The sequence below is a fragment of the Medicago truncatula genome, chromosome 4 (genome assembly GCF_003473485.1).
Source record: "Medicago truncatula cultivar Jemalong A17 chromosome 4, MtrunA17r5.0-ANR, whole genome shotgun sequence".
In the NCBI taxonomy this organism is placed as follows: Eukaryota; Viridiplantae; Streptophyta; class Magnoliopsida; order Fabales; family Fabaceae; genus Medicago; species Medicago truncatula.
This window is the reverse complement of record NC_053045.1, coordinates 44681703-44702770: the sequence shown is the minus strand read 5'-3', so window position 1 is coordinate 44702770 and position 21068 is coordinate 44681703. Positions and strand designations below refer to the sequence as shown.

Below are 21068 nucleotides of genomic sequence, written 5' to 3'. Positions count from 1 at the left end.
GACTGGAGTTTTTATAAATGTAAATAAAAATTTACCAATTAAAAATGCCAGATAAAACAAACACCTAGTATAACCGTGATCAATTCTATCTTAGCATTTTTTCTCATCACTTTTAAACTCTTGAAACATTTGTTCTTGACTAAAATGCGTGAGTATCTCTTAAATTTAGGACCTCCGTTTGCGGAATCACTTTAAGTCGGAACAGTTCCAGAGCTTTTGGTGAAGATCGGTCTGAAATATTTGAGTTCTGTTCCAGGGGGCGAATCAAATGTATTAATTTATTTATGGAAAATAATCTTTTTTTAGGAAGGAAAATAACAATACTCGTCAATAAATTACAGTATTATTGAAATGAAAAACAATGTTTGAAACATTAAAACGAGATATCAAAGTCGTTTTTGCAGAGTATTTATAAAATATGAGGCCGGTGTATAACATAAAATGCAAGATATAGAGATAACTACAGTGTCCCATACAGTATCTCAAATCTTATGTTCAAATAACACAGACGTTACAAAATCTCAAATCTAATGTTCAAATAACACAAATGTTATAACACATTATATGCCAAGTTACAACAGCAGTAGAAGATGGGCTGTATTGACTATATATACTAGTTGACCTTGCTCCCAAGTAGCTGGAGGATATGAGCACAAAAAACACCGCGTGTACTATAAACAACAAACCAAATAATTTGGATAGTGGATGTAACTTCTCTTATTGAATAGGAATAATGAACATTCTTAACCGGAATAAGAAAACTGAGTCTTGATAGGCAATGCAGGCAGCAAGGGGTCAACTTTGCTGGATTCCGCTAGGCCATGACTGATTTTTGACAGGCTTTAGAATGGTTCTGACTTCTGACAGAGCCGCTTCGTCGATTCCAGAAGCTGCAAGTTCTCTTGCGGCAGCAACATTTTCCTCCACCTGTATTTTCTCAATTTAGAACAGTTCATCTTTATCAAGTGACTGGTCTAACAAATTGTTCTTGAGATATGAGAGAAATTGTACTTGAGATATGAGAAACTCGTATAAAATTCTTGCAGAAGCCTAGTGCACCCAAGAACTCCATTATTGACATATATTATTATAGTGGTTAATCATTGATCAATTGTGACTGTCTATCAATAATTAATAATGTGTCAACAGTACATTATTGATCTGAGTGCACTATGTTTATGCGAGGAATTTTTCCATTTTCAGACTCCTGTTGGTAGAGAGTATGAGGAAGGACAAGAGTAAACAACCACGTTTGCTTATTATAGTGTAATATAACTATGTCAGCATGAACAATAGAACTACTTGCAAATCATTTGGATCTAAAAAACTTCTGCTGCTTGCAAAAACTTAAAAACGATCTTACAGCTAAATTATAGAAAATTTTAAAGCCAATGCATGCAAATGTCAATCTCTTAACAAAGGACCTTCAAACGGATCAATACATGTCACTAAATTATGGAGTAGATCATAGCCCACTTGTTTACGGCACAAAACTCCACAAATTATGTGATAGGTTCTTCGTCTAGGTTCCTGATGATAGCCCACTTGCTTAAATATTGCATTGGCATACATTTCTTTAAATTTTTGACTTGCTCTTTGATTAGTTTAGTATGAGAAAGATAGAAGAAAAAACAAGTACATATTTTACAGAGGAAATTGCTCATATATGTTTCAATGAAAACAACAAAGAGAGAGGTAACAATCTGATAGACCAAGCTAAACAAGTACATATTTTACAGAGGAAAGTGCTCATGTATGTTTTAATGAAAACAACAAAGAGAGATGTAACAATCTGATAGACCAAGCTAAACAAGTACATATTTTACAGAGGAAAGTGCTCATATATGTTTTAATGAAAACAACAAAGAGAGAGGCAACAATCTGATAGACCAGGCTATACAATGATACCAAAGCTTTAGAGCAAGGCTTAATGCACTATTCACCAAATCACAGATTTTCAGAACATAGATGTATGTATGCAATTAAATATGAAAAATTATGAAGATGAAACAGAACCTGTTCGACAGATCTCATGCCAACAAGCACCGATGTGATTTCTTTATTTAACAAGCTGTACTGCATTGCTAACTTTGAAACGTTTTTTCCATTTTCTTTGCAATAAGTTGCAGCAGCTCTACAAGCAGACTGCATATTCCAAACAAAACACATAGAACTAGTTTAGTTTTGATGAAATATGCAATGTACCAGACCATAAGCAGAAAACAGTGATTCATGAGAGACATTGTTCAAAATGTCCACAAACATCATTGAGTACTAGGAGGCAACTCTCTTATCTGCCAAAAATATTGAATGCAGTGATCATTCGTTCAATATATCATATGGGGGAAATCAGCAGTTTGGCTAATTAATTTGATTTGAGTCTTCTTTTCTTAATATGCGTGCACTCTCAAATTAAAATTTTATATTTTCTTTCATTGTTTTCTGTCTTCTATGAAACTACTCTCAGATCTTATACATACAGTTATTTGAGTTTCTGTGCTACATGTGAATTCTATTTCAAATTTCCATGCTCAATTTTCTGTCTTTCTCTGGCAGAACTTATTTCCTTTCTGATTTACATATATAAAATACTCTCAGAACTAAGTTCTTATACACCGGAAATGTTATCCTTTTACAACAACAACATAAACAATCAAGCCCTATCCCACTAACGTTATCCTTTTGTATAAGAAAAATAGCAGTGCCCAATAAATATAGTAGCAAATTAAAATTACTATTTTTGTGTGCAAAAGATGATTTGGTGCAAGATCTTATTTACTCTCTCTCACTCACTTAAACATACACAAACAAGCATGATTTGTTTTTTGCAATCATTCGCAAAACTAGCTTACAACACTTAGGTGTGATTGTAACATGCAAATTAAGGTTCTTATTTAATGTTTGCTACCAAATGAACTAAAATCAGGTCTCAATCTAACAAATACAGTATTATCAAATTTTCATTAGTTTATCCGTAATTAATAAGACAGGACCTTAAGTTCCGGTGAAGCTGGATGCCATTCAGGAGGGCCAGCCTCAGTGAGCAGACCCATCGCCAACGGAGAAGCACTGATAATGCCAACACCCTTGGACTTCAGATAGGGCACTATATCCTCCAAAGTCGAATCATTGATAGAGTGATGGCAATAGGAAAGTATCACATCCAATGTTCCAGGCGGAACCCTATCAAGAACATAAGTAAATACCTCCAAAGGAAGTCCTGTAATCCCAATGAAACGAGTCTTCCCTGCTTCCTTCAATTTCTGGAGTGCAGGAATTGTCTCGTTAACAATCTGAACAAAGCCAAACAGTTAGCACCCCTTGAAATACAGTTACCAGTTAAGTTACAACTGAAATTAGATCCTCTTCGGATAAACAACTTAATTAAGCACTTATGTATAAGCTATTTTTGTAACAAACCTGATCTAACGATCCAAATTCAATATCATGACACTGAAGAATATCAACGTAATCAAGTTGCAACCTTTCCAAACTCTCGTCTACACTTCTGGTCACTCTCTCTGCACTAAAATCAAAACCCTCTTTGTACCTTCCGCACTTAGTTGCTACAATGTATTCACTTCTCGGAACGTTCAACGCTTTCAACGCCTTTCCGAGCACTTTCTCAGACAGTGTTCCTCCGTAGTATCTTCAAATTTGGAAAAACTGTTAATAAAATTGAAGAAGAGAATGAAAAGGAAATAAGAGAGAGAGGAAATAGCGTACGGAGAAGTGTCGAAGAAGTTGATGCCGGATTGAAAAGCGATACGAACAGAGGCGTTTGCTTGTTCTTCTGAAACGGAACCGAAGACGTTGCCCAGAGGTGAAGCTCCGAACCCGACGGAGCTTAGTTTAAGTCCAGTTCTTCCAAGTTCACGTAACTCCATTTTCGACTCTCTCTCTCTCTCTCTCTCTTTTTCAGAGCTTCTTCTTGATAACTATCATCATGATTCATGTCATCCATTCCTATTAACGCAAGTAAATGATGATTTTACCCCCAACAGCAAGTAACGTGATATATTTAAATTAGTAGCCATAACTCAGACACTCATTCACTTCATCATCACCTTCACCATCTTTCTCTCAAATTTTCACTCACTCTTTAGAAAAACTCTATCAAATCATCCAAAATTTATTCCACTAAATCAAAAGTAAGTTATCACTTATGCTATTGTCACACATTTTAGTAAGTATATGTGTTTATGTTTATAATTCTAGTTGTTGTTTAATTATTAAATTTTGAATTTTTGTTTTTAATATAATTATGTTGTAGATATGAAATGCTATTAACATATATTATGAATACTTGATATAATGAAGTTATATTGCTTGAATTTATATTTTTTTTTCGAAATTTATAAATTTTTTAGGGTTGAATATTTGTTTTTAATATAGTTATGTTGTAGATCTGAAATGCTATTAACATATATTATGAATACCTGTTATAATGAAGTTATATCGCTTAAATTTATATTTTTTTTCTTCGAATTTTTATAAATTTTTTAGGGTTTGTTTAGGATTTTTAGGGTTTATGTCAAATTTTCACTACAAGTGTTTGAATGAGTTTTTCATTGATTATTTTTAATTTCTAATTGTGTAGATTTGAAACAATGGCCGGGTGGATCGACGTTCATGCACAATTCAATGACGGAGAACCTCAGAGGTTGAAGGTTCGGTGCCTTGGTGTAACGTTAAGAGGTCGCAAGGATGAACTGACTGAATTCAACCAAGGAGTCAACCCCATAGACACAAGGAGGGTGGAACACGTTAGGTATAAATGTCCAACGCTCGACGAGGGGAGAGTATTATTCACTTGGGTAGAATTAACGAACGACGAAAACGTGACGAGCATGGTTTGGGAGCACGGCATGTTCCAGTGGATCGATATGCGGGTGACGTTGTTGAGATCAACTGAAGATATCATCAAAAGTTTGATTCCGCTGAAAGATCGTCATTAGGTACCGAATGAATGCACCTTCCAGCTACAACAATTGTCTTCCTTTGAATGGGGTAATTCAAACTTGCCAAACGGCATGACTCCAATGTTCGACCGACATTCCCATTGTTCTTGTCAAAAGATTAAGTTCTTGTTAGACCGGTTTAAATGAAGGTATTGAAGTGTCAATGAATGAACCTCATTCATTTGACACTTGAATACCGTCATTTAAACAAAACCTAACAAGAATTTAATCTTTTGAATGGAACTATGGGAATGCCAGTCAAACATTAGAGTCCTGCTAATTGACAAATTTGAATTTATCCCATTCAAAGGTAACACAATTGTTGTAGTTGGAAGGTACAAATGTCCAACTGAAACAATTGTCTTCCTTTGAATGGGGTAATTCAAACTTGTTAAACGGCAGGAATCCAACATTCGATAAACATCTTGAATACTTGTATTGAAGTGTCAAAGAATGCACCTCATTCTTTTGACACTTGAACACCATCATTCAAGATGTTGATCGGATGTTGGAGTCCTGCTGTTTAGCAAGTTTGAATTTGCCTCATTCAAGGGTAAGATAATTGTTGCAGTTGGAAGGTACATTCCGGAATGTAATGTAATACAATGTAATGTGATAACATGTATAGTTGAATATGCATAATACATTTTGTTTTGAATGGAACAATAATTATCTTATTTATTCATTTTTCGAATTTATTTATTCATTACGCAATTTTAATTAGTTGAATTCACGTTAGATTTAATTAGTTTTTATTCGAATACGCAATTATTCAAAACGCGACTTTAATCAAAATTATTTCAAATGCGATTTTAATTGAAATTGTTCAAAATGCAAATTTATTAAAAGTACCAATATGTCAAGCAAAATGTACCATAAAAAAAAAAAAAACTTAAAAAAAGATCCAAAACAATTAGATATTACAACTCATTACATTCAATCATCTTCCTCATCACACAAGTCAATTGGGTTGTCCTCGACGGTCCCTGGGGCACCTGCTTTTGGCTGAGGACCAAAATAGCATGTCCTCCCGCTCCTCCTCAACCTCGAATAATTATACACCAGCACCTTCGAATCCTTCTTTTTTACGGATCCATCACATGTGATTTTGTGCCATGTCATCAGTGATTTTTCTTTCTTCTTGTTGTCACCCTCCTTCTTCTTGTTGTCACCCTCCTTCTTCTTGTCAACTCAACGTTTCCATGATTCTGAGACATATCTACATAAACAAATCAGCGATCAAAACCTACATCATGTCGTAACAATTCCACAATAATTCATCAAAACTTAAACTAATCCTAAAAATTATACCGTAACTAATCGTAACAATTCTATCACAAATTCATAACAACAAAATTTCATAACAAACCTAAACTAATCGCAACGATTATACAACAATTCATCTAATCCTAAACATTCTACCATAATTTCATAACAATTCTACAATTTTAACAATATAAACAATTCTAACCTAAACCTAACAATTCAAACAACCTAAACTATCATAACATCATAAAATCAATAAACCTCTATAATCGCAATTTAACCAAAAAAAACTAACAAATCAATCACAAAATAGCAATGCAATAGAATTCAAAAAACTTACTTGATTTTGTGCTTGAAATTCGCTTGGAATGGCTTATGCTTTGTGAAATTCGCACCTATGGAAGCAAAAAACGTAACAATGGAGTTTTGGAAACTCCTATGCTGTTATGTTCATATATCACAAACACAATGACAGTTAACTGCCGCTGGAAAGCCAACGGTTGTTAACTGTCGACGCATAGTCTAACGGCAGTTAACTGCCGCTGGAGGTAAAAGCATCATTTACCTGTGTCAATAGGAAGTATTCATTGTCAAAAAAACAATTTTCTTCGTACTTTTTGTACAATCTTGTGGCTCCAATTTCTTTTGTTGGGCTGGATTTCTGAATAAGCCCAAATAGAAGTCTAACATTTGAAAATTGCTCTTTAGGCACGTTTGCTCACATACACCTCCAACATAAAATACCTCCAACGACGATTAACTATTATTTCCTTTTAAACAATAGTTATTTGTCGTTTTCCATTATAGGAACGCGGAAACATAACCCATTTTTGTGAGTAAAACTACCATCCACACAAAGCATATAGGATAATTGGTTTCAGTTACCTCTCAATTACTTTACTGGTCTTACTATATATTGGATTTAAATTCCTAACTCTATCTTTGCATACAATAATGTAATTGAGAAAAAGAGGTGAGCGGTGATTAATTGCCGTTACTAAAACAAAGTGGATTTTGTTTCCGTATATGGCTGGTTTGGAACAACACTTAACTACTAAACGATAGTCAAAACTAATTAATTATCGTAGGAGGTATTTTCAATAGTTTTAGATGTCTGTGAGCAAACCATAGATGCCTGATGAGTAATTTTTCTATTATTCCACGTCACAAAATTTCAGGATTTTTTACACCGATTCCATAGGTGTAAAATGGGAATTTTCAGGTCCACAAATAACTCCACACTTCCTCAAAAAATAACTTCACACTAACTAAAATCATTATACCGACTTCAAATCAGCCACTACAAAGTGTGAAATGTAATTTTTACACACCTGAATTGCTTCATTTAAAAATTTGAAGATTTTTTTTTTTTTGAAGAAGCTAAATTAACTTATTTAAATTGATATGGAGAGAATCGAACCTAAAACCTCGAGGATGAGCATATACTCCAGATCCAAGCCATCGCCACCAGGAAATTACATGGCGTCCATGTGCTTTGTTTGGAAATCTAGGTTGTATTCGCTTGCCACTCATGCATGTTAAGTACAAGAAAGAGCATGCTTGATGATACGATAAAACACAAAAACTGCATGCTCGTTTACATATCTTCGATTCAATGACAATAAAAAGTACAAATCAGAATTTTGACGGATTAACCAATGTTGGTGTGAAACATTTAATCTATTTTAACAGAAATGTAATCTTTAACATTTCCCTTCTTTTTGAAGGGGAAGTGTAACCTTCAATGTTATCAGGACTTTTTTAAAATAAAACATTTTAATTTCTTAATACATTAACCAATGTTCTTGTAAAAAATGTTGTTAATTCTTGATAAAAAAAGAAAGAAAAAAAACAATGTTGTTAATTGCACTTCCTCTATTCCAAAATATGAGTTTTTTTTTTTCCTTCCTTTTATAAGCTCTTTTTGAGATTGTTTACAATACTAATTATTTTTTACCATGATACTCTTCTTTAACTCACACCTTTCCATCAACAATTAACAAACTAGAAAATTTATCAACTCAAACTCTATTGAAAAGAAAACCTTGCCAACAAATTTAAAAGTAGTTCGAGTAAATTGATACAACCGGTCGAAAACAAAAAAGTCTACAAGAATGGGATCACGATTTGATGACACGTAGTCATGCTTCGGTGACCATTCTATCAAGATTAGAATATCCAAATTTGTGCTCGTTATATTTAAAATTATGAAATAAAAATTAAATTTCTTTTTTTTTAAACCGTTAAAACAATGTCGAACAATAACTAATGTTTTGACTTCATAATTGTAAAAAAAATAAAATAAAATGACCGTGTGAATTGTATTTCCCAAAAATAAAATTTAATGGTATAAGTTGAGACCTCTAAAAAGTTTTAAGAATGAGATCTAGAGATTGATCCGGTATCAATTTCTTCCTCTCATAACTAATTAAACACTAACATTTGTCTATGAAAAAAAAAACTGTAATGATCATAACATGTCTTTGAATTAGTTGGTGGACAATGGACATTGATCCACGCCATAAAATGACTACGACTTTAGAGCATAGGTTTGTTAGTGTACAGTATACACGTTTTGCTAGGTTTGTAGATAGCTAGGTACTATGAGCCTATGAGGTGAGTTGTTCCAGCCTCCACTCCAGGCAGCACAAGATGAATTAATTGTAAAACCAGCTTGAACAAACCTGGATACAACCATGCAGCTCATAGTTACGCCAACATTTCTCTTCTTACTCCCTACCAAACGACCATATATAAGTACTACTAACCTTTTTAATATTCAAATATGAAAATTATTTCGTTAATACGCGTAAACTTTCATATAATATATGCATGTTTATTGTTCAATGGGCCACATTATCACTGTATGCTTAAATTTTAGTTGTACTACAGTAGGTTCACTAAAGCGACTTAATTAAGTTGACTACTCAAGTCAAAAACAAAAGTAAATTTAAGGGCAAAAATGCGATGATTTTAAGCATGAGTTTAGAAGAACTCAAAATATGTAAAATCTCTAATTTTTGTAGCTTTAGTAAATTACGGTGAAATGACATAAAGAACGAGAAGTAAGAAACTGAGACACAATGCAGATCCAGAGTCCTCGTTTTAGAAATTATATAGGATAAATAAACCAGTCATGCTATTTGGTATGAAGAAATTGATCACTAATACGCGAATTAATACGTGTGCAATTTGTAATGGGAGAACCAATGTTGAAATTTGTTCCTTAGTGGAAATTACGAAATATATGGATTTTCTTTAAATATATATATATATATATATATATATATATATATATATATATGGATTTTGATCTGAGGACTGAGATGGACCTAGATCGATTGTTGGAGTTGATGATGTGCGACGGAAGAGGACGATGGTTAAGCTCACCGGAGAGGTATCATACATGCAAACACTCTAACGTTCAAGTTAAATTTTGAGTGAGATGGGTAAGAGGTATTTCAGAATGGTGTCTGTACATTTCTAATGTGCAGGTGTCCATCTCTAGACGAGGTCTCGGTAGGTGTTGTGAATTTGTTGTGAAAACCACAACAATAATAAACTTGATGCGTTGAGCAAATTAATACCAAATAATCAAATCAAGCGGGTAGCAAATAATTCAAACAAAAGTAAACGGCAAGAGATAAAAGGAAGAAGGAGAACACAAGAATTTGTTTACCTAGTTCGGTCTAATGATGACCTAGTCTGGCGTAGAGAGCAGCTCTCTGTTCCACTATAATGATATGAGTTTCTTTACAAAGAGATATTGAGTTACAAGAATCAGTCTTCAAACCTAATTCTACCCAAGTCACAGCCTCTTCCCATGACCAAGAGACTCAATCATAATAGTGTTTTGTTCAAGGTGAATCAAAACAATCTCAACCCTAGTGTTTGTTGCCAAGAGAAATTCTCTTCAAACCCTAGTTTGTATGTTGGCTTCTAAACCCTATTTTCTACACAGTGTTTTGTTTCTACACACACTCACTCTCTCAGATATTCATCTAATACAAGGCTTATATTTATAGTAGAAAGCATCCCTAAAAAATGGGAACAAAACAGGCCCACAAGCTGTTTTATTTTTCTCCTCCTATGCGAAATCGGCCACCAAGTTTGCAAAATCGGCCACCGATTTTTCACGAGACAAAAGTCTCCAAAACCAGGTCAAAATCGGCCCCCATGTGGTACAAATCAGCCACCGATTTTGACAGACAAAATGCACATTTTTGAGTCACTTTTTAACAATTCTTCACCTTGACTCTAAAATAGTGATGATGCAAATTTAACCATCAATCACCTTGTTGCTCTCTCCAACCTTCATCTATGCTTCAATGAAGTTAATCAAGTCTGCATCATACCTCTTCAGCCCCCGGATTGATCAAATCCGTCCTCCTAAAGATTCACTTGCATCCAATCAACCTTGGTCTTTTAGGGTAATCCCACAAGCCATGTTATACATTCTTCAACCTCCGGAATGCCTTCCGTCTTCATGAAGAATTCCCTTGCTCACAACTAGAGCATAGCACCCAAGGTTCTCCATAGCCGTACCATTATCGGTCTGTTCAACTCCACCTCAAGCTAAGCTTACTCTACCTCAACTAGCAAATGCGCACATCCCACTATGTCTTCAACCTTGAAACTCCAACTCAACAAATAGATCATGAGTATTGTTGCCTCTGCCTCTCCAGACTGATCATGAGTATTCTTACCACCGCCTTTCCAGGCTGATGTTGAGTGTTTAACGTCTCTCCAGACGATTCTTAAACACTCACTTGCTTCCCACTACCCTTTGATTCTTAGATAATGAAACAAGTTTCCAAGTCTGGTTCTTTTCCAATGAAAGTATTTCCTCATTCATTGCCTTCAGCCAGTCCTTGTTTTCATTGCTTTCTAATGCTTCCCTGAAGTTCTTTGGTTCCGAGTCTTGCAATTCTTCAGCTGCATTCAAAGCATAACAAATAAGGTCAGCATAACTGTATCTTCTAGGTGAATTAATTTGTCTCCTTTGCCTATCTCTTGCTAGCTGATGGTCAGGATTAATTATTTCTTGGCCTTCACTATCATCAGGTACTGGAGTCTGATCCCCCTATTCCCTTTCATCAGTGGTAGGCTCCACCTCAAACTGAATTTTCTCTACCCCTGTTTCTGAGCTTGTTTCCGGGTTTTTGCACTTCATCCCCATGCGGGTCTCATCAAAAGTAACATCCCTGCTTATAATAAATTTTGATCCTCCAGGTTCCATCTTCCACAGTTTGTAACCTTTCACACCTTCAGAATAACCCATGAAAATACACTTCACAACTCTAGCATCAAGTATGTCCTGTCTGACATAAGCAAATGCTAAAGCTCCAAAAACTTTCAAATTAGAGTAGTTTCCCGGTCTCCCACTCCAAACATTCATAGGTGTCTTGAGATCTATCCCTGTTGATGGACATCTGTTCAAATATGCTGAATTCGTTGTGAAAACCACACCAATAATAAACTTGATGCGTGAAGCAAATTAATATCAAGTAATCAAATCAAGTGGGTAGCAAATAATTCAAACAAAAGCAAACGACAAGAGATAAAAGGAAGAAGGAGAACACAAGAATTTGTTTATCCAGTTCGGTCTAATGATGACCTAGTCTGGGGGAGAGAGCAGCTCTCCGTTCCACTATAATGATATGAGTTTCTTTACAAAGAGATATTGAGTTACAAGAATCAGTCTTCAAACCTAATTTTACCCAAGTCTCAGCCTCTTCCCGTGACCAAGAAACTCGATCCTAATAGTGTTTTGTTCAAGGTGAATCAAAACAATCCCAACCCTAGTGTTTGTTGCCAAGAGAAATTCTCTTCAAACCCTAGTTTGTATGTTGGCTTCTAAACCTTGTTTTTTACACAGTGTTTTATTTCTACACACACTCACTCTCTCAGATATTCATCTGATACAAGGCTTATATTTATAGTGGAAAGCATCCCTCAAAAATTGGAACAAAACAGGCCCACAATCTGTTTTATTTTTCTCCTCCTGCGCAAAATCGGCCACCGTGTGGTATAAATCAGCCACCGATTTTGACAGACAGAATGAACATTTTTTAGTCACTTTTCAACAGTAGGGCTGGATGAAAATTCATTGAGTGAGTTGAGAGATTTCCAGCATAATTTGCATATCAGTGTCTGATCTTGATCCCGCGATGATGGACTTGATAGACTCACTCGGGTGTGCTGGTGGTGCAGTCCCTTAGCGTGCGCCTCTGTAGTGAAGTCCATTAAGGATTTGGGTTTGAGCTCAGTCGCATCACTTCATGAAAATGTGTTTCATGACCTATGAAGCACTTACACAGACACTGGATACGAGACACATTGACATCAGTAATAATTTGAGAGAATTAATTAATTGAATGTAATCACATGTGTCAGTGTCCGACACAGACACACTTTAGACACCAAAAACGCATTCGGTCAGAAGTGCGATAAAAGAGTTCTTGACAAACAACATTTTAGCAAATAAATATGTCGGTATTTTGAAATTGCAATCAATAACCAGTGGCTAATTCATGACATATATCTACTGATATAGGCATTTTCTTTATAGTTTCTTAATAGCCAATACGTTAGCTAATAAGTTCTATTAGTGATGATTGTGGATTATCATTGATTAAGAAAATTAGATATAAGGGTTGAGGAAGAATTAATCAACTAAATAAGGCAAATAAAAACGTACCTTGAGGCATTGGACAAGGATAGGGACCACACAATCAAGAATAGTCCTTTTCATTTATAAGCTATTTCAATAACTTGTTGATGAACACCCCCCAAAAGTCCACAATACAACAGAAGTTATATGTGTAAATTTGTGAGCCTCTAAATATAAAAAAATGTTATGTCAATTTTTCTTGATTGAAAAATAGTAGGCATCTTGGGTTGTATAAGCTGATTCACATCAAAACCCGTGAGAACGTTACTGTTCCAAGTTAGGATACAGTGATATTAGGACAAATGTTATCACCACAAAGACCATATATATAGGCTGATGCTGATGCTGATGCTATATAGTACTTACCCTCACATTAACAAATACTGAAATCTTGCACATTTGTTGATGAGTAAGCTTAGTTTCTTATCAGTATTTACATTATTCCATCATTAAGAATTTTACACTATGAGTGCATTAGCTGAATAATATAATTGGTTTGATACAGGATATTTACCTTGACCTCTTTTGATTTCAAGGTTAGCTTTCTTATGGAGAATATCTCATTCATCAGAGGGTTTCCTGATCAGGTAAGATATATATAGTTCTTGCAAATAGTTTTTCTCTGAACTTACTATCATTCATACTTTGGCAGTGACTAATTTTGGAAGCATCAAATATTTGATTAGAAAATAAGACAAGTATCTAATAATAAAGCAGTGAAATAATCTAATAAAGCCACAAGGAAAATGTATGAAATTTCCATGAACATTGTGAAAACATGTATTTGATCTTGCAGGAAATGATGGAGGATCCTTTACTTCTTCATCATCAGTGGCATTTGAGCTCTATCAATGAGTCTAACTCACTGCCAATAGGTTCTGCTTTTGGTGACACTTCACAACACCATTCATACGTTTATCCAAACTTCAACCCTAGAACTTCAATGGAAACTGCTCAGACACTAGAGACTCAATTTGTTTCGTACCCGAATCTTCTTTCGTTTGTCGATTTGAATCAGTTAAATCAGTTGGGACTAGTGAAGCCTAAGGATGAGATGATTGGTTCTCAAAACAACAATGCAACTTCTTCTGACATGATTTCTCAAGGAACCTTTGAGACCAAAAAGGTAGCAACACGTCCTAAACTCTCTCTTCCTCAAGACCATATAATAGCTGAAAGAAAGCGGCGTGAGAAGCTCAGCCAGCGCTTCATTGCTCTATCTGCCCTTGTTCCTGGACTACAAAAGGTATGCAAAATTCGACTATTGCGAATTTTTGACATTTTATTTTGAACCTGACTCAACTCTACAAAACAAATTTGTAAGGTGAAGATTGCATAGGCTTTATGATCTCTGCCTAACGCGGGACTTAAGTTTTTTCTCGATATCTATGTTGAACACATGTTGGATCATTTAGTGTTTACTATTAGTAGGACACACGGTGAATATATAAGAATGTGTTTATGGTACTATCTTTAACAATTTTTGTCGTCTCAGTTTTTCATTGTGCTACTACTAACAGATGGACAAAGTTACTGTTCTTGGAGATGCTATCAAGTACTTGAAGAAATTGCAAGAGAAGGTGAAGGTTCTTGAGGAGGAACAGAACATGAAGAAAAACGTGGAATTTGTGGTGGTTGTGAAGAAATATCAACTATCCAATGATGTTGAAAACTCTTCGGCAGAATCTGGTGATCCCTTTGACGAAGAACTACCAGAAATTGAAGCAAGATTTTGTGATAGAAATGTCCTCATAAGAGTTCATTGTGAGAAAATCAAAGGAGTTGTGGAAAAAACAATCCACAAAATTGAGAAACTCAATCTAAAAGTCACCAATAGCAGTTTCATGACATTTGGAAGTTGTGCACTTGATATAACAATTATTGCACAGGTAATCTTTGTTTCAACAAAAGTATTGAATTAAGTTTCAGTAGTTATATTTTAAGTCTTTTGACTACTTTAATGAAAAAACTTGCTTAGTTACTGTATATCTATCTATGCATAATTTTCTATTATTTTGTTCCAACGAAATTACTACAATTGTCTATCAATAAGGAAACTATTTGTGCAATTTGCAGATGGATGTGGAATTTTGCATGACAGTGAAGGATCTTGTGAGAAACCTACGCTCAGTTTTTACGTCTTTCATCTAAGGACGTTCCTTTAGTTCATACTAAACAGATCCCAAAAGCGTAAGAAGAATATATAGAAGATACTGTCGACTATATATACAGGTGTTTAAAGTTTCAGTTCTTTCAGTGATATTTATTTTTTCAAGGCCTGCAATGCCAAATATCCCGTCTACTCCAAGCATGCTCTATGGTTCATTTGCAGAAAGGGTTTTTTTTCTGGTTAACTTGTTGACCATGTTAGGGCTACTCTCTCTCCCCCTAAAAATCTTATACAAGGGGCATTGGATTTTTGGGTGCCTTTGACAAACAGGCCTTTGTATTGTTAGTCTCTTTCTGTTTAAACATAATATGTTGATTAATAAAAGTTGTATGGAGTTTGAACACTTTGCCAAAGGCTGTAAGTTCAAAACTCCTGCAAAGTATGTACCAAAATATATACAGTTAAAATGTTTGGTTGGCTTTACTTATTGTATGTGTTACAGCATAGTGTATTTTTTCTTCTTCTTTCTTTTGTACATGTTTCCCATACAAATCGCACTTCATAGTTGCTATGGAAGGTCGGACGCTTGAACACGATGCGTCGTGTGTTGCATAAAATAATGATAGCAATGCCATCATCAATTTATCAAGATTCATTTAATATTTAACAGAAAAACGTAGAAGGTTTGAGGAGATAAATATCTAGAGAATATAAACATTCATAAAATTATTCGGAACTAAAATTGCAAATTCTTCATAAGTAGACAAAAATGTACAAAAGAAATATTTTTTCATTGAATATGTGGAGAAGTGAAGGATTAAACAAAATTTGATCTGGAAATAGTAAAATGGCCGACGTTGTAACGCCTTTCACTTTCAGAATATATTACAAGGTTTTACTGATGTCATATCCGTTACATCAACAGCTAAGCTATGGATAACACAAAAATTTTAGAGTACTGTTCTTAAGAAAGATATACTATAAACAGAGGGAATTATTACACAAGTTTATTACAGATATAGATAAGAGACAAAACAAAACTATTTTTTTCCTTATCTGACTTATTTTTTAATGAACTCTACTCCCTTCTGGATGCTTCCTGCCAACTCTCTCTTAGCTTTTTCCAACCCAATCCTGTTAAGTATTAAACAGCAAAATTTTAACTTTTTCCTTTGTTTGTTGCTTCCAATAAAGAAATTAAGTAATAGTTTGATAAACTATTAGAATACCTCTCATACTCATTGAGGGGACCCAGTGGAAATATTTCTTCTGCTCCAGCACGACCAAGACGAACCTTGGTTGCAAAGAAAGGAAGTTCCGTAACCTGTCGAAGACATGCACTGATATAAAATTTGATATGAAAGGAAGATGAAGAACGTATATAAGGGAAAAAGGACTTGAAATTGGCACCTGAGAATCAACATAAGCACACTCAATCACTCCAGCTTCTCCTTTCAAACCATGGAGGCATGAGTTAGCAAACTTAGCAGCTGCATATGCCTACACAATCAATCATGTTTAGTTAGTCTCTCTACCGGGACACAATGATACCAATTGAGTATGCTTGGAAGTTGGAACTTCAGAAATATTGAGATAAACTATTAACCATTGATAGTGTTGCAGAACCAGCCCCAGCTTTAGCCTGTATTATGAATAATATTTATTAGATTATAGTTAATCAGTCATAAGCCAAATAAAATTAGAAGTTTCCAGTACAAATACGAAAAAATAAAGAAAAAAAAGAAAAATAAAATTAGAAGTAAGGAAATGAAGTTCAGTGAAATTATCAATCCGTTAACAAGCTTATCCTTCTTATACTCCAGTCACATATTAGGTGATAAACTTGTTACTTAAATGACATTACCTCAACAACTTCTGTTCCACCATTTTGAATGCGATTTGTCAGGTATTCGGTTTCTTCTGCAGTGAAGCTACTGGGAGGCTTAACCTTTAAAAGCCAAGTTTGAAGAAGGTTTAGTGACTTGTTTAACGATGTCATAATTTTTAAGTAAGGAAGTATCAAGTATCCTTTACAAAACCTGTGACAAAAGAGGCAATATTGTGACTCCTGCATGACCTCCTACAACTGGAACATCAACGTCTCTTGGATCAACACCAAGTACCTCTGCCTGCAAGAGAAAAAAAAATACACAGGCATTTACTCATACAATAGTAGGAAGGAAATTCAATTATGAGATAGAAGAGGAGAGCTATGCTTACCACAAAAGTATTTGCCCTCACAACATCGAGGGCTGTAACTCCTAAAAGTCGCTTTGGATCATATGTACCAGCTTTCTTGAAGACCTCAGCAGCAATTGGCACAGTGGAATTCACTGGATTGCTAATCAAGTTGACAATCGCATTGGGGCAACATTTGGCAATTCCTTCGCAAAGGGTTCTCACAATTCCAGCATTTATCTTAAATAAGTCGTCCCTGGTCATTCCAGGTTTCCTTGGCACACCAGCAGGTATAACTACCAAGTCCATGCCTGTGAGTGCATTCTCAAGTTGTGGTTGCCCCAAAAAGCCACGAACCTAGAAACCCAAATACACTTGAATCATTTGAACATAGTAGAAGCTAAATATTGTTAAAACAACTCGCATATCCTTAAAATAAATAGTGGCCTGAACAGAATTCAGGTTGAACCAAAGAAAAACACAATTATTACTAACCACTATGAATTAGCACAGCCACTACTAAGCACGTGTTCGGAAACTTATAAAGTCACGGTGTCACCGTGCCATTACTGAAGCTGAAATTTGTTGCTTCAGTAAAGTCACGTTCAAAGTGCATAGGAACATGAGAAATGTCAACGCGGCACACAACCAAATATGATTTAATTTTTTGTTTTATACAATTTTAGATGATATCAACATTTTGTTAAATAGAAAAAAATTAGAAAAGTGATGAAAAAGAAAAATTACCACAGCACCAGTGTCCATGTGACTAACATCAGCTGTGACACCAGGGGTGTTGACAACATCGTAAAGATGAAGAACTGAAACCAGTGGGTTCATCTTCAACAGCAAAGAAAGGGATTGACCAATTCCACCAGCAGCCCCCAATACTGCTACTTTGAATCCAGGTGCCCCACCTTTGGCTCTGCAGTTAGCTCTGTCAATTACAACATCACCTCCTTCCTGTCATAAAAAAACAGACATAACATTCATACACACTAATTTTAAGATAATTATTGTGGTTTTGATATAATTTAGGTCTGCCACCGTCATTTGGACCGAAATTTAGGCTGCGAATCAAAGTTCTTGGTTTTGATGTCTCTGCAACCGCAACGCTGCCCTAATTTAGACCGTGATTATCCATAATATCAAGATTTTCTATGCGAATTCGCAAAATTTAAAACCTTATACACACTATTAATCAATAATAATTGGCAACAATTAATTACTAACATTTGCCTGTAAGAAGAAAAAAAACAATATTTGGCAACAGTGAAAACTCAAGTTTATCATGCAAGTAATACAAACCAATATCATTGAACTTTCTAGCTACGTTAGCTGAAGGAAACCAAAGGAAGAAAAAAAAAAACCTGGAAATTTGAAGGGTGAAGATGAGCAGAGATTCTTGCAATCCTTTGGTTGGCTCCTGCATGTGCTTCCATTTCTATGGATTACTTGAGAGACTGAGGAAGAAGCAGTGTGTGCTGAAGTTGAATGGTTATAGTATATTATATTATGGGGTGTGAAAAAACAGGACAAGAAATGAGAGGGTGCAAAAGAATATAAACAGAAAAATATAATGAATGGATAAAATATAATTGAGAATAGGATACACCAATAAATTGACATATATGTCTAATGTTTTTTTTCCATTTTATATATTTTTAGCCAAAAATGAATTTTGTGTGGAATCCAGTTTTCTGAACCCTTATCTTATTATCCTAGACCTCAAATGAATGTGGCTCTCAGAATTTTTAACCATTAGGATTGCACAATGTGAAGTAAAAGGAAATGCTTAAATTAAGAAAAGTCTCTAAGGGAGTAGTGCAATAGATTCCGTTAGAACATAAAGAAATTACATCAAAGAAAAATCTCCTCAAAAAAATAACTACTAACATATATCGATAAAAATAAAAATAAAAACAGAAAAATAATAGAATAAGCAAATATGACATTTTAACCCTACACAAGCAAACTACTGCTTGAAAGTCACTTAAAAGTTCACACTTCATTCTTAGGAAAAGTCATGTCTACTTTTTACTTTCGTTCAAAATTATTTTCAATATTGTAGTAATAAATATCTTTGGATTTGGACCGCCTTATGTTTGAGCTAAAACATGGAGAAAAAAAAACATCTAAAATTTGTTATTGAGAAAAATTGAAAAAATCAGCTATGTAGATAATTTGCTTATATACATGTGTGCTCGCGCGTGTGCTTGTTGAAAATAATATTTAATATATATTATTTAAATTATTAGATATCATAAAATAACAAAATAATATTGAAATGATACAAATATAAATTAGTTTTTTATTTTTACAAATTTTGATTACACACTACTTATCTTAATATAATTAGAACAACCGATATCGAATTCGATTGATAGGAATCTGAACGCAAAAAGAATTTAAATTTCAAATAACCAATAAAATAGCTAGCATTGAAATCAAACTTACAACATGAGTAATGACTCCTCATTTGCATACCATTTGAACTTCGAATGAACAAGTTTACAAAATTTGACGTACGAAAAATATTTTCAAAGACAAAAATACGAGGTCTAATACGGGGTCTAAAAAACAACAAGAGATTCTTGTTCCTCTGTTTTATTATATTGTATGATATAGATACAATATATTTTTTTGTTTTGACAAAAGTATAAAATAAACTAAAAAAAAAACCATCAGACTCCCTCATTTCTTCTCTTAGCCCATTTCCTCGCCCATTTGATCCCACCTAGGATGATGGCGATGGTTCTGATGATCCCGCCTAAGACCGTGACAACCTTGGACCCAAGCATCCATCTGCTTCTATCCCGGGTTGCTCCTAACATGCCAACACCGGAGCAGGAGGCGAGGGAGAATATGTTGTAATGCCCTCTATCCCCCTCCCCGCGATGAATAATACGAATATACATGTTGTTCGTTGATGAGCATTATATTGAAGACTTTATCCATTTGATTATCAATTTATTCATATAATTTATAAAAATAGGGTTAAATATATTTTTGGTTTTTATAAGTATATCAACTGTCCATTTAAAAAATTTCATCAACCTTTAACCCCTTGAAAATTTTTCATCACCACTTTTTATCCATGCTTTTAAGTCAACTTATGTGTATCGTTCATATTTTTTAATCTTTTTCCGCAATCATGTCTAGTGCATTATGAAATTCTCTCTTGAAAAAATTTAGATTTTTTTTTAACAATGTGTGAATTAAATATGAATTTTTATATTTTTGACAATTAAAAATTCTTATTTAATGCATACTTTGTTAAAAGAAATCTAATTTTTTTTATAAGTGATTCTCATACCTTAAAAATCTGAAGGGTACTCATGACCCGATTTAAAAGTAAGGACTAAAAGTGTAGACGGAAAATTTTTAAAGAATTTTTTTTTTTGAAGGATAAAAGTTGAACAAATATTTTATGAGGATAAACAAAAAATTAAAATATTTATAGACAAAAATATATTTAACCTTAAAATATAAGACATCTAACTCATACTTCGCAACACTACAAATCTCAAGTATGATCATCTTGTTGGTATACTTCATGAAGGTTTGACACCCATTATTGAAGACACATTCATTTTTTATTTTGTTTGGAAAATCCCACAATTGAGGACACAATCATTGATTCTGAAATTAGGAATGATATGATATTTGCAAAATAATTTTTAAAACAACCATTCTTTTTTGGGATAAAAAAAATAAAGATAGTAAGAGAATAAAAACATAAATAAGTATAACGTTGTGCAGACAACCCCTTCAAAAAAATCACTGTGGGCAAGTGTCGACTCTCTCTTGGTTGTTGCATCCCTAAGGCTTTGTTTGGTTGTGAAGAGAAATTAAGAAGAGAGAAATAGGTGAGATAGTT

General features: G+C 34.3%; 3 protein-coding genes across 5 annotated transcripts; 1 reads left to right on the top strand and 2 right to left on the bottom strand.

Moving 5' to 3' along the window:
• Positions 1–408: 408 nt before the first annotated feature.
• LOC11406810 (L-galactose dehydrogenase) lies at positions 409–3948 on the bottom strand. The gene is made up of 5 exons (XM_003608284.4): positions 3727–3948; positions 3421–3649; positions 2994–3293; positions 2017–2145; positions 409–927 (listed from the first exon to the last, which is right to left on the bottom strand). The coding sequence occupies exons 1-5, from the start codon at positions 3885–3887 to the stop codon at positions 796–798; spliced, it is 951 nt and encodes a 316-aa protein (XP_003608332.1). The 5' UTR covers positions 3888–3948; the 3' UTR covers positions 409–795.
• A 9179-nt stretch (positions 3949–13127) lies between these two features.
• Positions 13128–15497, top strand: LOC11407219 (transcription factor bHLH25). Of its 3 annotated transcripts, none has more exons than XM_039832946.1 (5): positions 13128–13309; positions 13442–13487; positions 13697–14146; positions 14421–14789; positions 14977–15497. In XM_039832946.1, exons 2-5 carry the CDS (start codon positions 13449–13451, stop codon positions 15049–15051), a joined length of 933 nt encoding a protein of 310 aa, XP_039688880.1. In that variant the 5' UTR covers positions 13128–13309; positions 13442–13448; the 3' UTR covers positions 15052–15497. The 3 variants fall into 3 exon arrangements, with proteins under 3 accessions (XP_039688880.1, XP_024637317.1, XP_024637316.1); XM_024781549.2 differs by having other exon boundaries at positions 13437–13487; XM_024781548.2 differs by having other exon boundaries at positions 13406–13487.
• A 340-nt stretch (positions 15498–15837) lies between these two features.
• Positions 15838–18773, bottom strand: LOC11405683 (malate dehydrogenase 2, peroxisomal). The gene is made up of 9 exons (XM_003608279.4): positions 18559–18773; positions 17936–18151; positions 17231–17545; positions 17050–17139; positions 16875–16958; positions 16617–16652; positions 16421–16510; positions 16240–16334; positions 15838–16144 (listed from the first exon to the last, which is right to left on the bottom strand). The coding sequence occupies exons 1-9, from the start codon at positions 18628–18630 to the stop codon at positions 16072–16074; spliced, it is 1071 nt and encodes a 356-aa protein (XP_003608327.1). The 5' UTR covers positions 18631–18773; the 3' UTR covers positions 15838–16071.
• Between the last annotated feature and the right edge of the window lie 2295 nt (positions 18774–21068).

Bases quoted from the DNA above. Each gene is read 5' to 3' on its own strand.
- LOC11406810 (XM_003608284.4), bottom strand. From the start codon at position 3,887: ATGGAGTTACGTGAACTTGGAAGAACTGGACTTAAACTAAGCTCCGTC. The intron at 3,294-3,420 runs GTTTGTTACAAA...GGCTTTGTTCAG, and splicing joins AATTTGGATCGTTAGATCAG to ATTGTTAACGAGACAATTCC. The intron at 928-2,016 runs GTTCTGTTTCAT...GAGAAAATACAG, and splicing joins GCATGAGATCTGTCGAACAG to GTGGAGGAAAATGTTGCTGC.
- LOC11407219 (XM_039832946.1), top strand. From the start codon at position 13,449: ATGGAGAATATCTCATTCATCAGAGGGTTTCCTGATCAG. The intron at 13,488-13,696 runs GTAAGATATATA...TTGATCTTGCAG, and splicing joins TCAGAGGGTTTCCTGATCAG to GAAATGATGGAGGATCCTTT. The intron at 14,790-14,976 runs GTAATCTTTGTT...TGCAATTTGCAG, and splicing joins ATATAACAATTATTGCACAG to ATGGATGTGGAATTTTGCAT.
- LOC11405683 (XM_003608279.4), bottom strand. From the start codon at position 18,630: ATGGAAGCACATGCAGGAGCCAACCAAAGGATTGCAAGAATCTCTGCT. The intron at 17,140-17,230 runs GTAAGCATAGCT...TTTCTCTTGCAG, and splicing joins TGAGGGCAAATACTTTTGTG to GCAGAGGTACTTGGTGTTGA. The intron at 16,335-16,420 runs GTGCCAATTTCA...TGTCTTCGACAG, and splicing joins GTGCTTATGTTGATTCTCAG to GTTACGGAACTTCCTTTCTT.